The 20,551-nt window shown below is 30.1% G+C and overlaps 1 protein-coding gene and 1 long non-coding RNA gene across 4 annotated transcripts in view; both read right to left on the bottom strand.

Moving 5' to 3' along the window:
• Positions 1–5,713: 5,713 nt before the first annotated feature.
• LOC116022943 (syntaxin-61-like) lies at positions 5,714–9,523 on the bottom strand. Of its 2 annotated transcripts, XM_031263860.1 has the most exons (8): positions 9,335–9,523; positions 8,701–8,781; positions 7,735–7,845; positions 7,414–7,527; positions 7,071–7,258; positions 6,747–6,837; positions 6,541–6,606; positions 5,714–5,980 (listed from the first exon to the last, which is right to left on the bottom strand). In XM_031263860.1, the coding sequence occupies exons 2-8, from the start codon at positions 8,752–8,754 to the stop codon at positions 5,870–5,872; spliced, it is 735 nt and encodes a 244-aa protein (XP_031119720.1). In that variant the 5' UTR covers positions 8,755–8,781; positions 9,335–9,523; the 3' UTR covers positions 5,714–5,869. The 2 variants fall into 2 exon arrangements, with proteins under 2 accessions (XP_031119720.1, XP_031119721.1); XM_031263861.1 differs by lacking the exons at positions 8,701–8,781; positions 9,335–9,523 and adding an exon at positions 8,194–8,667.
• A 10,676-nt stretch (positions 9,524–20,199) lies between these two features.
• The window catches only part of LOC116023320, a 1,801-nt gene continuing 1,449 nt past the window's right edge, over positions 20,200–20,551 (bottom strand). Inside the window, exon 3 of one of the 2 annotated variants that reach the window (XR_004099408.1) lies at positions 20,200–20,311. This is a non-coding gene — a long non-coding RNA (uncharacterized LOC116023320). The remainder of the gene's footprint in view (positions 20,312–20,551) is intronic. The other variant, XR_004099409.1, reaches the window with a different exon arrangement.

The following is a 20,551-nucleotide window of genomic DNA, read 5'->3' as shown; positions in this document are numbered from 1 at the left end:
GTTGTCTTTGAGTGTTTATTTTTTTTAAAGACAATGGTTTTATTTAACCGTTGTCGTTTGTGTATTGTCTTTAAGCGCACTTTAATAGACAACACTTCAAAGACAACAATTTATAAAAATAATTGTCTTTGCATGTGCACCTGTTTTTTATTTAGACAACGGTTTTATTTAACCAACGAATTGTATTAGCGGGTTTGACTAACGGATAATATATATTAGCGTTTTGTAAAAAAAATATTTGATAAAATTAGTTGTTTAAGTTAGTGATTAACATGTAAAATGACCTAAAAGGGTATAATAATAATAATAATAATAATAATAATAATAATAATAATAATAATAATAATAATAATAATAATAATAACATGAAGGTTGAATAATAATAATAATAATAATAATAATAATAATAAACAACATCGTGTAATAGGTTGACCCACTATATTTTTTATGTTTATTTTTTTTTTGAAAAATTTATAATTAAAGACCGAAATCCCTTTTTTTTTTTTGAAAAATTTATAATTAAAGACCGAAATCCCTTTATTTTTTTTGAAAAATTTATAATTAAAGACCGAAATCCCTTTATATTTAACGACATTTAAGTTATTTAATTTTTATTGATAGATGACTAAAAATAGTCTTAAGTTATTTAATTTTTATTGATAGATGACTAAAAATAGTCATGTCACAATAATAATATATTGATAGATGACTAAAAATAGTCATGTCACAATAATAATATAATACTAGGACCAAAAGTGAATGTTCTCATAAAAAAAGGACTAAAGTGAACTGTTGCATATAAATCTAGGACAAAAAATAGAATTAACTTTAATAATAATATTTATATAAAATCAAAATCAAAATAAAATTAAAAAAAAAAAAACAAAGAAAAAGAAACAAGGAAGCAGCAATTTGCTGCTTCCTTGTATATTCCCACTTTTCCCACCGTCCCACATCGGTGGGAAAAGTGGGAATAGAGCCTTGAGGCTCCTGTTTAAGGAGCCTCAAGGCTCTATGATTGCCAAATCTCATTGAGGGTTCAACCCTCACTTTCAACGTTTTTTAAACTAATTTTATTAATTTTATTAATTAGAGGTGTTTTGAAAAAAATTATATTTTTTCTCAAAATGCTATATGCAAATGTTGTTAAATGTAGCGTTTGTAAAAATTTATCAAATAATTAATTTGGTGTTTTGACAAAACTAGTTTCAACAACAATTTTAATCGTTGTCATTTGAAGAAAAGACAACGGTTAAAAACCGTTGTCTATGTGCGTGACTTTCAACAACACCGGCTTCAACAACAGAAATTTTACCTTATAGACAACGGTTAAAAACCGTTGTCTATGTGCGTGACTTTCAACAACACCGGCTTCAACAACAGAAATTTTACCTTATAGACAACGGTTAAAAACCGTTGTCTATGTGCGTGACTTTCAACAACACCGGCTTCAACAACACTCAATAGACAACGGTTTTTAATCGTTGTCTTTTCTAGAAAAGACAACGGTTAAAAAGCGTTGTCGTTGTGCGGGACTTACAACAACACCGGCTTCAACAACAGAAATTTTACCTTATAGACAACGGTTAAAAACCGTTGTCTATGAGCATTTTTCTTGTAGTGGCATTAAACATAATAATTTATAGCACAAGTCTAATACTAAAATTGCAAGTAGATGTAATCAATAATTTAAGCATTAAACATAATACTTTATAGCACAAGTCTAATACTCAAATTGCAAGTAGATGTAATCAATACTTTAAGCATTAAACATAATAATTTATAGCACAAGTCTAATACTCAAATTGCAAATAGATGTAATCAATACTTTAAGCATTAAACATAATACTTTATAGCGTAAATATAATACTTCGAATCACAATTATATAATCAATACTTTAAGCATTAAATATAATACTTTATAGCATATAATCAATACTTTAAGCATTAAATATAATACTTTATAGCCTAAATATAATACTTCGTATCACAATTATATAATTTTATAGCCTAAATATAATACTTCGTATCACAATTATATAATCAATACTTTAAGCATTAAAACTTCGTATCACAATTATATAATCAATACTTTAAGCATTAAATATAATACTTTATAGCCTAAATATAATACTTCGAATCACAATTATATAATCAATATTTTAATCATTAAATATAATACTTTATAGCACAAGTCTAATACTCAAATTGCAAGTAGATGTAATCAATACTTTAAGCATTAAACATAATACTTTATAGCGTAAATATAATACTTCGAATCACAATTATATAATCAATACTTTAAGCATTAAATATAATACTTTATAGCCTAAATATAATACTTCGAATCACAATTATATAATCAATACTTTAATCATTAAATATAATACTTTATAGCACAAGTCTAATACTCAAATTGCAAGTAGATGTACGTAATCAATACTTTAAGCATTAAACATAATACTTTATAGCGTAAATATAATACTTCGAATCACAATTATATAATCAATACTTTAATCATTAAATATAATACTTTATAGCACAAGTCTAATACTCAAATTGCAAGTAGATGTACGTAATCAATACTTTAAGCATTAAACATAATACTTTATAGTACAAGTCTAATACTCAAATTGCAAGTAGATGTAATCAATACTTAAAGCATTAAACATAATACTTTATATCACAAGTCTAATACTCAAATTGCAAGTAGATGTAATCAATACTTTAAGCATTAAACATAATACTTTATAGCTTAAATATAATACTTCGAATCACAATTATATAATCAATACTTTAAGCATTAAATATAATACTTTATAACACAAGTCTAATACTAAAATTGCAAGTAGATGTAATCAATACTTTAAGCATTAAACATAATACTTTATAGCACAAGTCTAATACTCAAATTGCAAGTAGATGTAATCAATAAGCATTAAACATAATAATTTATAGCACAAGTCTAATACTCAAATTGCAAGTAGATGTAATCAATACTTTAAGCATTAAACATAATACTTTATAGCGTAAATATAATACTTCGAATCACAATTATATAATCAATACTTTAAGCATTATATATAACACTTTATAGCCTAAATATAATACTAGTAATGCATTCTATAAGTGTTGGTATTAAACTATCAACACTTTGAAGTATTAAGATATTGGACATCCTATGAGTGCAGCAACAAGGATCAATACTTTGAAGTATTCATAGCACTACGTACGTACCAAAAAGTCACAGTACGTTGGTGAAAATGGATTAATAAAATTGACCCTGAAAATGGGTAAAGAAATATTCATAATACGTACGCTAAAGAAAAGTCAATATCTGATTGTTAAGAAAAAAATAGCGCAAAGAATTCAAACAGAAACCAAATCATAATACTAACCCATAAACTATTACCCATATTATATCGACCCGACCCGTCTCACGGATCTCAATCCGTGAGACGGTCTCACACAAGTGTAACCCTAATTAGATATGTTGTGAGTTCATCTTGCTGTAGGCCTGTAGCAGAATAAGTAATACAGGAGGAATATATATATATCAAAGCTCAATGCAAAATTGTTGGTAATGAATGATGAGGTAATAATTTTATATAAATAAGCGGGGGACAAGTTGTTTCACTTTTCCCCATTATTTTGGTGTAGGAGATGAGAGTCCTGATAATGTTTGGCTGGCTCGGGCAGTCTTATTTTAGGTTACGGCGTCGGTTGTTTAAACAACCGACGTCGTATCGTTATTAAAAAAAATAAAAAGTATAATAATTTATTTTTAAAAAGATATGACGTCGGTTTTCTTAAAAAACCAACGTCGTATCTTTAATAAATAAAACAAATTAATAATTGTAAAATTTACGACATCCAAAACCGACGTCATATATATTATTTATTTTTTTAAAAAAATATATATGACGTCGGGTTGAAAAACCGACGTCGTATCATTTTAAAATTTAAAAAATATTTCGTAATTATTAACAACGTCGGCTTTTAAAAAACCGACGTTATAAGTGCGACGTAATATGTTATTTCTGTAATAGTGAATAGAAATTGTATTGAAACATTTTAAATTACAATTCTAGTACGAATAAGAATTGTATTACCATTACCAGCCAAAGACCTTGTGGTCTAGTGGCACACGGTTGTACCTCCACATGAGAAGGAGTAGGTTTGAGCCTCAGTACGTGAGAAAGTAGTTATGAAAAGATACTACATTGTATCGGAGTCAATAGTATAGAACCCGTGTTTTGGGCTACGATTTTAATCTAGAATTTTGTATTACAAATTGGAAAGTAAAAAAAAAAANTGGGTTCTAGTCGCCTTCTCCTAAAGAGGCGATCAAATATGGTCACCTTTCGCCGGAGTCCCCCAGAGAATGCGACCGGCGACGGTCGCCGAAATTTAGCCTAAGATGATGCCGGAATGGGAATGACCTGTAATAATAGGTCAATTACCAGATTTTGGACTTTATTGTTCCGATATAACATGTTAAAGGGTGTAATTGGACTTTTTTAAAGTTCAGGGACCTAATTGACTTTTTAGCTAAAGTTTAAGATCTTATTTGACCTTTTTCCCAAGGTACATTATTTGAGCATGTACAAATTGATTGAAGGTTGATTATTTAGATATGTATATTCTAGACTCATTTATGCTATACATGTGATTTATTATTTGTAGAGCATAGTTGGACTTATTCGTCACACCTCAGTACCTCACTTCCCTTACCTAGAAATCTAATATTGTATTCAGTAAATCTAGGTTCACTATTTGTATGTGCAAGGTTCACAATTTGTATGCTCAAGGTTTACTATTTGTACGTATAAAATTCACTATTATTTTCAAAAGAAATTCACTATTTGTCTGAATGTGTTTTGATGTATGGTCCATACACATTGTGTTGTTATAATGAACCTATTGTGTGTAAAAAATAAAATTACATAGCAGAAACATGAAATGTAGTTAAAATTATACTTTAACTTTACTATAATGAAACTAATGTGTTTCCACAGTAAAAATTTACCCCATACAATTGTGTAGACATGATCCACATTAAAATTTGTCGTGAAAAGAAAGCCAATTGTTATACAATGACCATGAACCGGATCCACTTTGTATTATGTGGACCCTAGTCTAAAACAACATTCACATTATATATACTTGCAAATCTGTAATTAACATATTATGTTGATAAATTGTGTACCTATTACAATAACCATATTATGTACCTGCATATATATTATGTACTTTCAACTAATAAATTATGTATCTATTATAATGTCATTTTGTATCAAGGTCTGCAATATAAGGTATCTATTCATACATATATTTATTAAAAAAAAAAAAAAAAAAAGGGCTAGCCCGCAGCCCGCGCGGGTTAGCCCGTGCAAGCTGCGGGCCTTTGCGGGCTAAGCCCGTTAGGCCCGCTCTTTCGCGGGCCTCCAATTTTGAAGCCCTAACCCGCCCCGCGGGGCGGGTACGGGCTGACCCGCGGGCTTCGGCCCTAATTGACAGCCCTATCTATTATAATGCTATTTTTTATCAAGGTCTACAATGTAAGGTGGATCCTGATCTATAGTATATTTGCAAAATAACGCATTACAGTTATGATATAATAATTTGTTATACTATTATATAACATTCAATATTAGACGAATTGTAACATTTGTCATAAGGGATATATAAACCAAAATTGAGGGCAATGAAATACGGTCCTATCACGCAGGATGGGAAAATTGTTTGTAGATTATTGATGTTGGATGACCAGTAAATTAAATACAAACTCAGACGATTTGAATAAAAAAATGCCCAAGAAGAGAGTTCATTCATTTACAATATCATCCTGGCTTATTCTCACTGTCAACTAGGTCAGGAAAACCAGAATAAATAAGATAATGAACAAGACAATCAAGAATAAGATCATCATAAACTGACCCTTGGGACTGGCCTTTTTCATAACCATAGCAACCCTTTTCTGCAGGAAAAAAAAAACAAATAATAAATATGGATTACTTGAATCCAATTACTTGCGAGTTTCAAATAATTAGAAGCTTCAAATTAAAAGAATCACAATTCTGGATTTCAATCATGATAAATTGCATCATCAACCATAACTAAAAGAAATGTCTTCCATTTTCAAAAAGTATAACATGAATAATTCAGAGAACGAAAAACGAACTATTTCACAAACTATAACGTGAGCGGTCTTTGGTAAGTTGATAAATATGACAATTATGCCATTAGTTGTTTCTCCATTAGCAGTACAATTATTAGACCTCAGCAGGTATTTTAAAATGACAACATTCAATTAATCCTTGAACAAGCCGACAAAGACTTTTTGTCAAATTGGTAAGGCTTGAGCCCAACAGAATTTTAGTTCTTCCAGCTAGAGTATTTAGTCCCCATTTTTTCCGGGTGTGGTAATAGGCCATTATTAATTGTAACAAGGTTTAAGGTTTTAGTAATTTTTAATTGTTGTGTATAAAATTGTCAATTGGTTATAACTCATTGTAGAGAGAAAAAATAAAAGAATACCTGAACAAAGTCAAGACGAGTAGATGTATTGTCCATCTCTGCGCCCAAATCATTAATAATCTTATCCTGCAACATTAACTTCAACGTTAGCTTAATATCCCATTATATCAAATCTTAGAAGCAATGAATAAATTACCAAACTGCCCTATACAAAAAGATGTGGCAAAGACAAATTATGTAGGGTGCATGGTTCAGAGAGCAGTTACCTGTGCACGAAGCTCATCATGTATAGTAAGCCCAACACCTCCAATTCTTCTTACACTAGCACTAAGCTCATCCAGCTCATCATCTTGCTGCCTGCGCAAAGCATATCCTTACATTATGAGAAGCAGAAGAGAAACTAAAATGTTAAGTATAACTTTGGGCTCCACTCGAACTGCGTTAATAAAGATATAGACAGAATACCCGAGTTGACAAAAAATCCAGGACCATAATATACGAACTAATCTGACAAAGTTATGATGAAAAAGGGAAAGCATGCGGCAAGAAAGATTCAGAATAAACAAGAGACTGGAAAAATAGAACATTACTTTATGAGGAGTAACTGTGTATCAGATTCAGCTGATACATAATCATCATTATTTGCAGTAGTGTACTTGTTTGGTTTATCTACTATCTGATCAGGATCTGGCAGATTCATCAGTTCTCTTCGCATCTCAAAAACGCTCAATCCAGTTGACTCCTGTCCAGTTATTACTGCTTTCTTAACATTCCCAACCTAATGATTGAAAGGACAAAGTGATCGTGAACAAAAGATACACAAGCAGCTTTACAGACCTACAAATTGTCATGTTAAAACAGCAAATAACTGTTCTAAATTGGAAAATAATTGAAATTAATATTTGCTATGATTTCATGGATATACATCTATACCTGAGTACGAGCATCGCTTGTCCACCTTCTCCGCTTGTCAAGCTCAACATCATTTATACCATACCAAGAAGGATCTTTTGAGGCAATAGAAATTGTCTTGTCCAATTCATCCACCTTCCTATTGCAAAAACATTTTTCAGTATTGACAGACTAGAACTTAACATCTAAAGGTGCAAAAATTAGTGCAAGTCCAGTTAATAAACGTGATATCATATATGGAGCTTAAGTTTTTAAAGATGCCTCCAAGTAATCAAGTGGCATATAGTAATTGCCTATTGAAGACTAACTAAACTACATTTGATGACCCTGTGAGCCCCATACCTGCCATGAAATGCTCTCACACGCAGAATGAAGCTCCTTCACAAGTTGTTGATGCTCTCCACTATTAGGAATGCACTCCCATTGATGAAATGTAGACAACAGCCTGTCAATCTAGCAAAACAGGCACTCTGAATCTCTAATACTCAGAATTGTACTAAATAATGAATGTATTCATTTCTTTTGATACTTCTAGAAGAGAGAATACAACTAGCATATTTGGCTAGCGAAGTTTAAATTTATGCCAAGCAATACCTTCAAATCCCAAATTTGTTGTTACAAGGATGCACAATCATGGTATGTACACCCCAACAACTAGAAAATATGATAACAAAAGTATTACAGATCATCAAGGCACAAGAAAAATTAGCCATGTGCCCTTTTCATTGATATATGGAGCTCAGCAGTTAAATATTTGACTTCACTTCCACCAAAATATGACATTGTGAAGATAGCAATTACCATCAGTCATATTTTCCTTCAATATATTCATCCTTTTCCAACATCTATTAAACTAGTCTCAATGTAATCCTTTTTCTATCAGCTCAGTCATACAAGTAAAAGCTATCCCAATGTGAGAGCGGTAAAGAAAGAAGAACCAATTTCAGTAATCACACAGCTGACCTCCCTGTCAAAAAGCAAATGGCCTAAGCAAAGCTGACTTATATAGTACAACGAAATTCTGGTAGAATAAAAATGCCATGAAGCTAATATAAGACTCTGCAAAAGGATGCTAAGGTTCTCAAGTGAAATTGCAATCCCTTTCAATTGGATCAACTTGATTGGTATTTCACAATGGAACTATGTATAGAGAAAATAATGTAAATGAAAAATTAAGCAGCTTTTATTGCTGTGGATTTATTTTATTTTTCTTAAGAGAAAAGAAATAAATTATTGATCTCAAAAGAAGATTCAAATTTGCCAATTCCATTAATACTAAAATAATCAGAAACATAAGAAAAAACTTACAGATTCTTGAATTTCCTCCTTCACAATATAAAATGGGTCTTGAGCTGCAGACATCTTGTGGCCCAATTATAAAATATTTACCTGAACGAATCACCTAAGTTGAGATTTATATAACCGGCAACACCATATATCGATTACATAAATGCTTGCATGTGTTAAATACACAGAAAGCAACATGAAGAATAAATATTGAAGATCCAAAAGATCATAGCATGTGATGAACAAATTCAGCACTATCAAGTAGTCTGCAGTGCAGTGCGGTATATTGAAATATGTAGTAACCAAAATGTCTGGATTTTAAGCCTCTATTGCAGCTATAATCAAATGTGGGAGTTTCAATTATAGGATAAGATCACACTATTCGCCCGCATAAAAACTAGTAATACACATAAGATCCATTCCATCTATTCCTTTCTCCTGCCATAATCCCTAAGACTCCATCACTAATCTCTGTGCTTCTTGAGTTATATCAATGCACTACAAAATTGAATTGAAACCCATCAACAACACCACTCTAAGATATTCAATTGGCCATTTTCACGAACATTATGAAAGGAGATCAAAGCAAAAGTCATGAAAACATCAAGATCAACGTAAATCAAACAACACATCCGGTTAAAATTGAAATGCGAACCTCCAATGAGCAATTAAAAACAAGCTGATTATTAAGCCAAGGAATCGAATCAAATCACGATCGAAAACAGCTGAATTGGGATCAGGAATCACAACAGAATTAGAACATTTTAATTGCTGGCTCCCTTCTTCTACCTGATGGAGCATAGATCCACTGTATGAGCTCCTAATATGAGTGCTTATCGTACAATGTGAGGGTTAAAATTCGAGTACTCGCCAACATCAAAAAACATTTTTGTCATTAAATATATATTTGAAAAGATTTAAGGGCATGTGATCATTTTACTTAAGTATTGTCGCAGAATTTGCCTACATGTTCCGAATGAATAATTGTCATTTTTCTAAAAGATAAGAGTCAAATAGGCCATCGAATTATACACAAAATGCAATTAAATCATCAAACTCAAAAACAAAGCAATTGGATTTCTGAACTACACAAATTCATGCAAATTAACTCAAAGCGACTTGTTGACTTAATCTTTCCGTTACCAGCTTTAAAAATAATATTTTAAAATAATTTTAAATAAAATAATTAATTAAAATTTATAATTATTAAAAAGAAAAACAGAAACTGCCGGTCTCCGGATATTCCTTTTTTGGACTATTTCGGTAATTAACTCAATCAAATATTATCCTCATTTGTTCAATGATTACGCATGTAACATAGTTGGAGTGTTATGTGCATTGACTGACATTAACACCTTAATTTCCCTGATAACGTAATGCTCCCGAATTTTCTGAATGCCATAATATGATCCTCCAACAACCAATAGCATTAATTCCCCTCTTGGGTTGAATGCGATGTGTCATGGGAGAAAATGAGGAGAAAGAAAATGAGATTGTCAAATTAAATAAATTATATTTTTTGGTGGAAATTTCATAATTAAATTAAGCATTAGTGCATTACTAATTTACTTATATGAATGACTGATTAATCAAGACAAAAATTGCCAAAGACCTTGTGATCAAGCAACATGAAGTGACTTTTCTAAATGAGAGTTCATGGGTTTGAACCTCTGTGGAAACGATATTGATTCGTTGAACTTCGGGTCAATAGTGTTAAAAAAATCACAAGCTGGATTATTCATTTAATTTGACAATCTCATTTTCTTTCTCCTCATTTTCTCCCATGACACATTGCATTCAACCCAAGAGGGAAATTAATGATATTGGTTGGTTGTTGGAGGATCATTATGGCATTCAGAAAATTCGGGGGAAGAAGAAGAAGAAGAAGAAGAAGAAGAAGAAGAAGAAGAAGAAGAAGAAGAAGAAGAAGAAGAAGAAGAAGAAGAAGAAGATAATATTTTATAATATATATTATAATTATATGGCAAAAACTTGTGTGAGACCGTCTCACGGATTAATCCGTGTCTCACGGATCAATCCGTGAGACGGGTTGGATCTTTTATTAAACGGGTCAAAACGGGTAGCACATGCACAATCTCACGGTTTTTTTTTTCATCACTCCATGTTTCTGCCACGCGGTTTCTTCTCTCATCACCTCCACGGCTCCACTCATGCTCTCTGCCTCCATTTTTGCTACTGTCCCCAACTCCTGTAATCGCAACAAGTATAAAAACATGCGTACCTAAAAGCCAACAAGTACAGAAAATCGAATGAGGGATTCAAATAACGTGAGTAAATATCATGTAAACACTGCACTAAATACCTAAGCATTACACAATGAGTAGAATAAAGCGTCTTCAACTGCACCTTCTTGCTGAGATGCACTATCCTCTCTCTCTGACAATCCTGGTGTACAAGCAACTCACACAGTACGTATTCCTCTAATCTTAGAACAAGATGACTTTCTTCTAGATGAAATCACTTGAGCATGACCATTTACTCTCTCAACATAAAGAACAAAAACGAGGAGTGCCTACACTAGGAGACAAATACCATGGGTTAATGTCATTATGAAAAATAATGGCACGAATTCATAAAATAATCGAGTTTGATGAATAACAATACAGATAATATATATTATTTCATAGCACAAATATAGTGCACAGTCTTCAAGTACATATAATCAATATTTACGCATTAAACATAATACTTTATAATGCTAATCTAATATTTCATAGCACAAATATAATACACAGTGTGCATGTAGATATAATCAATACTTTGTATTAAACATAATACTTTATAGCACAAATTTAATACTCAGACTACAAGTAAATGTAAACAATACTTTAAAAATTAAACATAATACTTTATAGTCTAAATGTACGTAATACTTCAAATCACAAATAATACAATTAATAATATTTTAAGCATTAAACATAATACTTTATAGCACAAATTTAATACTCAGACTACAAGTGGATGTAAATAATAATTTAAGCATTAAACATAATTTTTTATAGTCTAAATGTAATACTTAAAATCACAAATATACTGAAATTATGTAATGCAGATATGTACCAAAATATTAAGCAATAAAGAAAGCGCCAAAATAAGTACACAGCTGAATTTGATAACGCAGTTGGAGAACACCTCCTAATCTGCGGGGCCACGCCCAAAACTTTTTCACTAAATCTCAACCCGCTGGTTTTAACAATTACAAGGTTCAACGAATTACAAAACTAGGTCTACACCCTATTTAAACATTAACCTTATAAAACAACTCTATGAAAAAGTTACACGTACAGTTTGAACTAATTCTACCAATTAAACAAACTGTAACCAACCTGAATTTTAACACAGCTTATACTGAAATAATTTGGAGCCGATTTCTCCGGATAGTACACAAATCTTTTCCCGTATTGAAGTTTCTTCGCAGCACCTTGCTGACTATATATATGTATTTGAAACACTGAAACTTCGATTTTTGTCTTCATAGTTAATGAGCCTATTTATAGTAGTTGTCTTTTTGTCTTCATAGTTAATGAGCCTATTTATAGTAGTTGTCTTGGCCTTGATTCCTTGAATTACGTACGTATTAACCCATGACTTGGCCTTGATTCCTTGAATTACGTACGTATTAACCCATGATGCCATGATACCACTCTTCCATGCATTGCAAACTTGAACCACGATTTTCCTTGTTCGCTTCCTTGGCTTCCACGTACGCATGATCACACTCTGCATTTCTTTTGCTTTCCTAATTTTGCGCCATTTAGATGCATGCATTCATTTTTCTCTTTGCCATGTTGCCACTTTAAATTACATTTCCATTTCCAACGTACATTATGCATGCCTTCATGTATTCACATGCATTTTATTTTGCATTCATAATTCCCTTAATATTTGCTTCACAGTTCACACATATTCACGCCACATGTACATATTATTTTCACTTCTCAACTTTGTTTGATTTTATATGCCAATTCATCATACGTAATATATCTATATACATAGTATATTACTAACATATACAATCAATACTTTAAGCATTAAACATAATATATACTTTATAGCACACATATAATACACAATCTACAAGTATATATATAATCAATACTTTAAACATTAAACATAATACTTTATAGCCTAAATATAGTACTTCATAACACAAATATATAATTAATACTTTTTTCTTTTGCAACTTATATAATTAATACTTTAAGCATTAAACATAATACTTTACAACACAAATATAATACTTAGTACGCAAGTAGATATAATAAATACTTTAACATTAAACATAATACTTTATAGCCTAAATATAATACTTCAAATCACAATTATATAATCGATACTTTAAGCATTAAATATAATACTTTATAGCACAAGTCTAATACTAAAATTGCAAGTAGATGTAATCAATACTTTAAGCATTAAACATAATACTTTATAGCACAAGTCTAATACTAAAATTGCAAGTAATAATACTTTATAGCACAAGTCTAATACTAAAATTGCAAGTAGAAATACTTTATAGCACAAGTCTAATACTAAAATTGCAAGTAGATGTAATTTATAGCACAAGTCTAATACTAAAATTGCAAGTAGATGTAATCAATACTTTAAGCATTAAACATAATACTTTATAGCACAAGTCTAATACTCAAATTGCAAGTAGATGTAATCAATACTTTAAGCATTAAACATAATAATTTATAGCACAAGTCTAATACTCTAAGCATTAAACATAATAATTTATAGCACAAGTCTAATACTCAAATTGCAAGTAATAATAATTTATAGCACAAGTCTAATACTCAAATTGCAAGTAGATGTAATCAATACTTTAAGCATTAAACATAATACTTTATAGCGTAAATATAATAATTCGAATCACAATTATATAATCAATACTTTAAGCATTAAATATAATACTTTATAGCCTAAATATAATACTTCGTATCACAATTATATAATCAAAACTTTAAGCATTAAATATAATACTTTATAGCCTAAATATAATACTTCGAATCACAATTATATAATCAATACTTTAATCATTAAATATAATACTTTATAGCACAAGTCTAATACTCAAATTGCAAGTAGATGTAATCAATACTTTATGCATTAAACATAATACTTTATAGCACAAGTCTAATACTCAAATTGCAAGTAGATGTACGTAATCAATACTTTAAGCATTAAACATAATAATTTATAGCACAAGTCTAAGACGCAAATTGCAAGTAGATGTAATCAATACTTTAAGCATTAAACATAATACTTTATAGCGTAAATATAATACTTCGAATCACAATAATATAATCAATACTTTAAACATTAAATATAATAATTTATAGCCTAAATATAATACTTCGTATCACAATTATATAATTTTATAGCCTAAATATAATACTTCGTATCACAATTATATAATCAATACTTTAAGCATTAAAACTTCGTATCACAATTATATAATCAATACTTTAAGCATTAAATATAATACTTTATAGCCTAAATATAATACTTCGAATCACAATTATATAATCAATACTTTAATCATTAAATATAATACTTTATAGCACAAGTCTAATACTCAAATTGCAAGTAATAATACTTTATAGCACAAGTCTAATACTCAAATTGCAAGTAGATGTACGTAATCAATACTTTAAGCATTAAACATAATACTTTATAGTACAAGTCTGATACTCAAATTGCAAGTAGATGTAATCAATACTTAAAGCATTAAACATAATACTTTATATCACAAGTCTAATACTCAAATTGCAAGTAGATGTAATCAATACTTTAAGCATTAAACATAATACTTTATAGCCTAAATATAATACTTCGAATCACAATTATATAATCAATACTTTAAGCATTAAATATAATACTTTATAGCACAAGTCTAATACTAAAATTGCAAGTAGATGTAATCAATACTTTAAGCATTAAACATAATACTTTATAGCACAAGTCTAATACTCAAATTACAAGTAGATGTAATCAATAAGCATTAAACATAATAATTTATAGCACAAGTCTAATACTCAAATTGCAAGTAGATGTAATCAATACTTTAAGCATTAAACATAATACTTTATAGCGTAAATATAATACTTCGAATCACAATTATATAATCAATACTTTAAGCATTATATATAACACTTTATAGCCTAAATATAATACTAGTAATGCATTCTATAAGTGCTGGTATCAAACTATCAACACTTTGAAGTATTAAGATATGGGACATCCTATGAGTGCAGCAACAAGGATCAATACTTTGAAGTATTCATAGCACTACGTACGTACCAAAAAGTCACAGTACGTTGGTGAAAATGGATTAATAAAATTGACCCTGAAAATGGGTAAAGAAATATTCATAATACGTACGCTAAAGAAAAGTCAATATCTGATTGTTAAGAAAAAAATAGCGCAAAGAATTCAAACAGAAACCAAATCATAATACTAACCCATAAACTATTACCCATATTATATCGACCCGACCCGTCTCACGGATTGAGATCCGTGAGACGGTCTCACACAAGTGTATCCCTAATTAGATATGTTGTGAGTTCATCTTGCTGTAGGCCTGTAGCAGAATAAGTAATACAGGAGGAATATATATATATCAAAGCTCAATGCAAAATTGTTGGTAATGAATGATGAGGTAATAATTTTATATAAATAAGTGGGGGACAAGTTGTTTCACTTTTCCCCATTATTTTGGTGTAGGAGATGAGAGTCATGATAATGTTTGGCTGGCTCGGGCAGTCTTATTTTAGGTTACGGCGTCGGTTGTTTAAACAACCGACGTCGTATCGTTATTAAAAAAAATAAAAAGTATAATAATTTATTTTTAAAAAGATATGACGTCGGTTTTCTTAAAAAACCAACGTCGTATCTTTAATAAATAAAACAAATTAATAATTGTAAAATTTACGACATCGGTTTTGGAAAAACCGACGTCATATATATTATTTATTTTTTTTTAAAAATATATATGACGTCGGGTTGAAAAACCGACGTCGTATCATTTTAAAATTTAAAAAATATTTCGTAATTATTAACAACGTCGGTTTTTAAAAAACCGACATTATAAGTGCGACGTAATATGTTATTTCTGTAATAGTGAATAGAAATTGTATTGAAACATTTTAAATTACAATTATAGTATGAATAAGAATCGTATTACCATTACCAGCCAAAGACCTTGTAGTCTAGTGGCACACGGTTGTACCTCCACATGAGAAGGAGTAGGTTCGAGCCTCAGTACGTGAGAAAGTAGTTATGAAAAGATACTACATTGTATCGGAGTCAATAGTATAGAACCCGTGTTTTGGGCTACGATTTTAATCTAGAATTTTGTATTACAAATTGGAAAGTAAAAAAAAAAAAGAATATATTTTTTAATCTAGAATTTTGTATTACAAATTGGAAAGTAAAAAAAAAAAAAGAATATATTTTATTAGGAATTCAATTACCACATTTTAATTTACAATTGTAGTACGCATATGAATTGTATTACCATATTTTACAATATTACGTAAACCTTAATAGTATTGGAGTGTTTTGAGCTGGAAGTTAAAAATTGAGGATTTTGTTTTTTTATTAATAGTATAGATTACGTTGCAGTGAATTATATATACTGCATAATTACGATTAATAATTTTAATCTAGTATTGTATTACGAATCGGAAAGTACAAAAAAAATAAAGAATATGTTTTATTAGGAATTCCTTTACCACATTTTAATTTATAATTGTAGTACGAATATTAATTTTATTACCATATTTTACAATATTACGTAAACCTTAATAGCATAAAAGTGTTTTGGGCGGGAAGTTAAAATGGAGGATTTTGTTTTTATTAATAGTATAGATAGATTGTGTTGCAGAGAGGTATATGTATTTTATTATTACGATTAGTAATTTTAATCTAGAATTGTATTACGAATAGGAGAGTAAAAAAATATATTTTATCAGGAATTCTATTACCACATTTTAATTTACAATTGTAGTACGAATAGAAATTTTATTACCATATTTTACAATATTACGTAAACCTTAATAGTATAGAAGTGTTTTGGGTGGACAAGCTAAAATGGATGATTTTGTATTTATTAATAGTATAGATTACGTTGCAGAGAAGTATATGTATTGTACTGTATTATTATGATTAGTAACTTTAATCTAAAATTGTATTACGAATATGAAAGTAAAAAAGAATATATTTTATATATTAGGAATTGTATTACCACATTTTAATTTTCAATTGTAGTACGAATAGGAATTGTATTACCATATTTTACAATATTACCCAAACCTTAATAGTATATAAAAATTACATAGCAGAAAACATGAAATGTAGTTAAAATTATACTTTAACTTTACTATAATGAAACTAATGTGTTTCCACAGTAAAATTTACCCCATACAATTGTGTAGACATGATCCACATTAAAATTTGTCGTGAAAAGAAAGCCAATTGTTATACAATGACCATGAACCGGATCCACTTGTATTATGTGGACCCTAGTCTAAAACAACATTCACCATTATATATACTTGCAAATCTGTAATTAACATATTATGTTGATAAATTGTGTACCTATTACAATAACCATATTATGTACCTGCATATATATTATGTACTTTCAACTAATAAATTATGTATCTATTATAATGTCATTTTGTATCAAGGTCTGCAATATAAGGTATCTATTCATACATATATTTATTNAATACATATACTTCTTTGCAATGTAATCTATACTATTAATAAAAACAAAATCCTCCATTTTAGCTTCTCGCCCAAAACACTCCAATACTATTAAGGTTTGGGTAATATTGTAAAATATGGTAATACAATTCCTATTCGTACTACAATTGAAAATTAAAATGTGGTAATACAATTCCTAATATATAAAATATATTCTTTTTTACTTTCATATTCGTAATACAATTTTAGATTAAAGTTACTAATCATAATAATACAGTACAATACATATACTTCTCTGCAACGTAATCTATACTATTAATAAATACAAAATCATCCATTTTAGCTTGTCCACCCAAAACACTTCTATACTATTAAGGTTTACGTAATATTGTAAAATATGGTAATAAAATTTCTATTCGTACTACAATTGTAAATTAAAATGTGGTAATAGAATTCCTGATAAAATATATTTTTTTACTCTCCTATTCGTAATACAATTCTAGATTAAAATTACTAATCGTAATAATAAAATACATATACCTCTCTGCAACACAATCTATCTATACTATTAATAAAAACAAAATCCTCCATTTTAACTTCCCGCCCAAAACACTTTTATGCTATTAAGGTTTACGTAATATTGTAAAATATGGTAATAAAATTAATATTCGTACTACAATTATAAATTAAAATGTGGTAAAGGAATTCCTAATAAAACATATTCTTTATTTTTTTTGTACTTTCCGATTCGTAATACAATACTAGATTAAAATTATTAATCGTAATTATGCAGTATATATAATTCACTGCAACGTAATCTATACTATTAATAAAAAAACAAAATCCTCAATTTTTAACTTCCAGCTCAAAACACTCCAATACTATTAAGGTTTACGTAATATTGTAAAATATGGTAATACAATTCATATGCGTACTACAATTGTAAATTAAAATGTGGTAATTGAATTCCTAATAAAATATATTCTTTTTTTTTTTACTTTCCAATTTGTAATACAAAATTCTAGATTAAAAATATATATCTTTTTTTTTTTTACTTTCCAATTTGTAATACAAAATTCTAGATTAAAATCGTAGCCCAAAACACGGGTTCTATACTATTGACTCCGATACAATGTAGTATCTTTTCATAACTACTTTCTCACGTACTGAGGCTCGAACCTACTCCTTCTCATGTGGAGGTACAACCGTGTGCCACTAGACTACAAGGTCTTTGGCTGGTAATGGTAATACGATTCTTATTCATAATTGTAATTTAAAATGTTTCAATACAATTTCTATTCACTATTACAGAAATAACATATTACGTCGCACTTATAATGTCGGTTTTTTAAAATGGAGTGTTTGGGCGAGAAGCTAAAATGGAGGATTTTTTTTTATTAATAGTATAGATTACATTGCAAAGAAGTATATGTATTGTACTCTATTATTACGATTAGTAATTTTAATATAAAATTGTATTACGAATAGGAAGTAGAAAAATTATATTTTATATATTAAGAATTGTATTACCACATTTAATTTACAATTGTAGTATGAAAATTTACCTCCGACGGAAGGCGACCAATGTGGTTGCCTTCCATGGAGAAGGCGAAACCGTTCACCTTCTCCAGTTCTCCATGGAAGGCCACCAGATTTGGTCGCCTTCAATGGAGAAGGCGTGGGTTCTAGTCGCCTTCTCCTAAAGAGGCGATCAAATATGGTCACCTTTCGCCGGAGTCCCCCAGAGAATGCGACCGGCGACGGTCGCCGAAATTTAGCCTAAGATGATGCCGGAATGGGAAAAAAAAAAAAAAAAAAAAAAAAGGGCTAGCCCGCAGCCCGCGCGGGTTAGCCCGTGCAAGCTGCGGGCCTTTGCGGGCTAAGCCCGTTAGGCCCGCTCTTTCGCGGGCCTCCAATTTTGAAGCCCTAACCCGCCCCGCGGGGCGGGTGCGGGCTGACCCGCGGGCTTCGGCCCTAATTGACAGCCCTATCTATTATAATGCTATTTTTTATCAAGGTCTACAATATAAGGTGGATCCTGATCTATAGTATATTTGCAAAATAACGCATTACAGTTATGATATAATAATTTGTTATACTATTATATAACATTCAATATTAGACGAATTGTAACATTTGTCATAAGGGATATATAAACCAAAATTGAGGGCAATGAAATACAGTCCTATCACGCAGGATGGGAAAATTGTTTGTAGATTATTGATGTTGGATGACCAGTAAATTAAATACAAACTCAGACGATTTGAATAAAAAAATGCCCAAGAAGAGAGTTCATTCATTTACAATATCATCCTGGCTTATTCTCACTGTCAACTAGGTCAGGAAAACCAGAATAAATAAGATAATGAACAAGACAATCAAGAATAAGATCATCATAAACTGACCCTTGGGACTGGCCTTTTTCATAACCATAGCAACCCTTTTCTGCAGGAAAAAAAAAACAAATAATAAATATGGATTACTTGAATCCAATTACTTGCGAGTTTCAAATAATTAGAAGCTTCAAATTAAAAGAATCACAATTCTGGATTTCAACCATGATAAATTGCATCATCAACCATAACTAAAAGAAATGTCTTCCATTTTCAAAAAGTATAACATGAATAATTCAGAGAACGAAAAACGAACTATTTCACAAACTATAACGTGAGCGGTCTTTGGTAATTTGATAAATATGACAATTATGCCATTAGTTGTTTCTCCATTAGCAGTACAATTATTAGACCTCAGCAGGTATTTTAAAATGGCAACATTCAATTAATNCCTGCCATGAAATGCTCTCACACGCAGAATGAAGCTCCTTCACAAGTTGTTGATGCTCTCCACTATTAGGAATGCACTCCCATTGATGAAATGTAGACAACAGCCTGTCAATCTAGCAAAACAGGCACTCTGAATCTCTAATACTCAGAATTGTACTAAATAATGAATGTATTCATTTCTTTTGATACTTCTAGAAGAGAGAATACAACTAGCATATTTGGCTAGCGAAGTTTAAATTTATGCCAAGCAATACCTTCAAATCCCAAATTTGTTGTTACAAGGATGCACAATCATGGTATGTACACCCCAACAACTAGAAAATATGATAACAAAAGTATTACAGATCATCAAG

This window comes from Ipomoea triloba, chromosome 6, assembly GCF_003576645.1.
Source record: "Ipomoea triloba cultivar NCNSP0323 chromosome 6, ASM357664v1".
Lineage (NCBI taxonomy): Eukaryota > Viridiplantae > Streptophyta > Magnoliopsida > Solanales > Convolvulaceae > Ipomoea > Ipomoea triloba.
The sequence above is the reverse complement of the archived record's forward strand: the minus strand, read 5'-3'. Positions and strand labels throughout refer to the sequence as shown.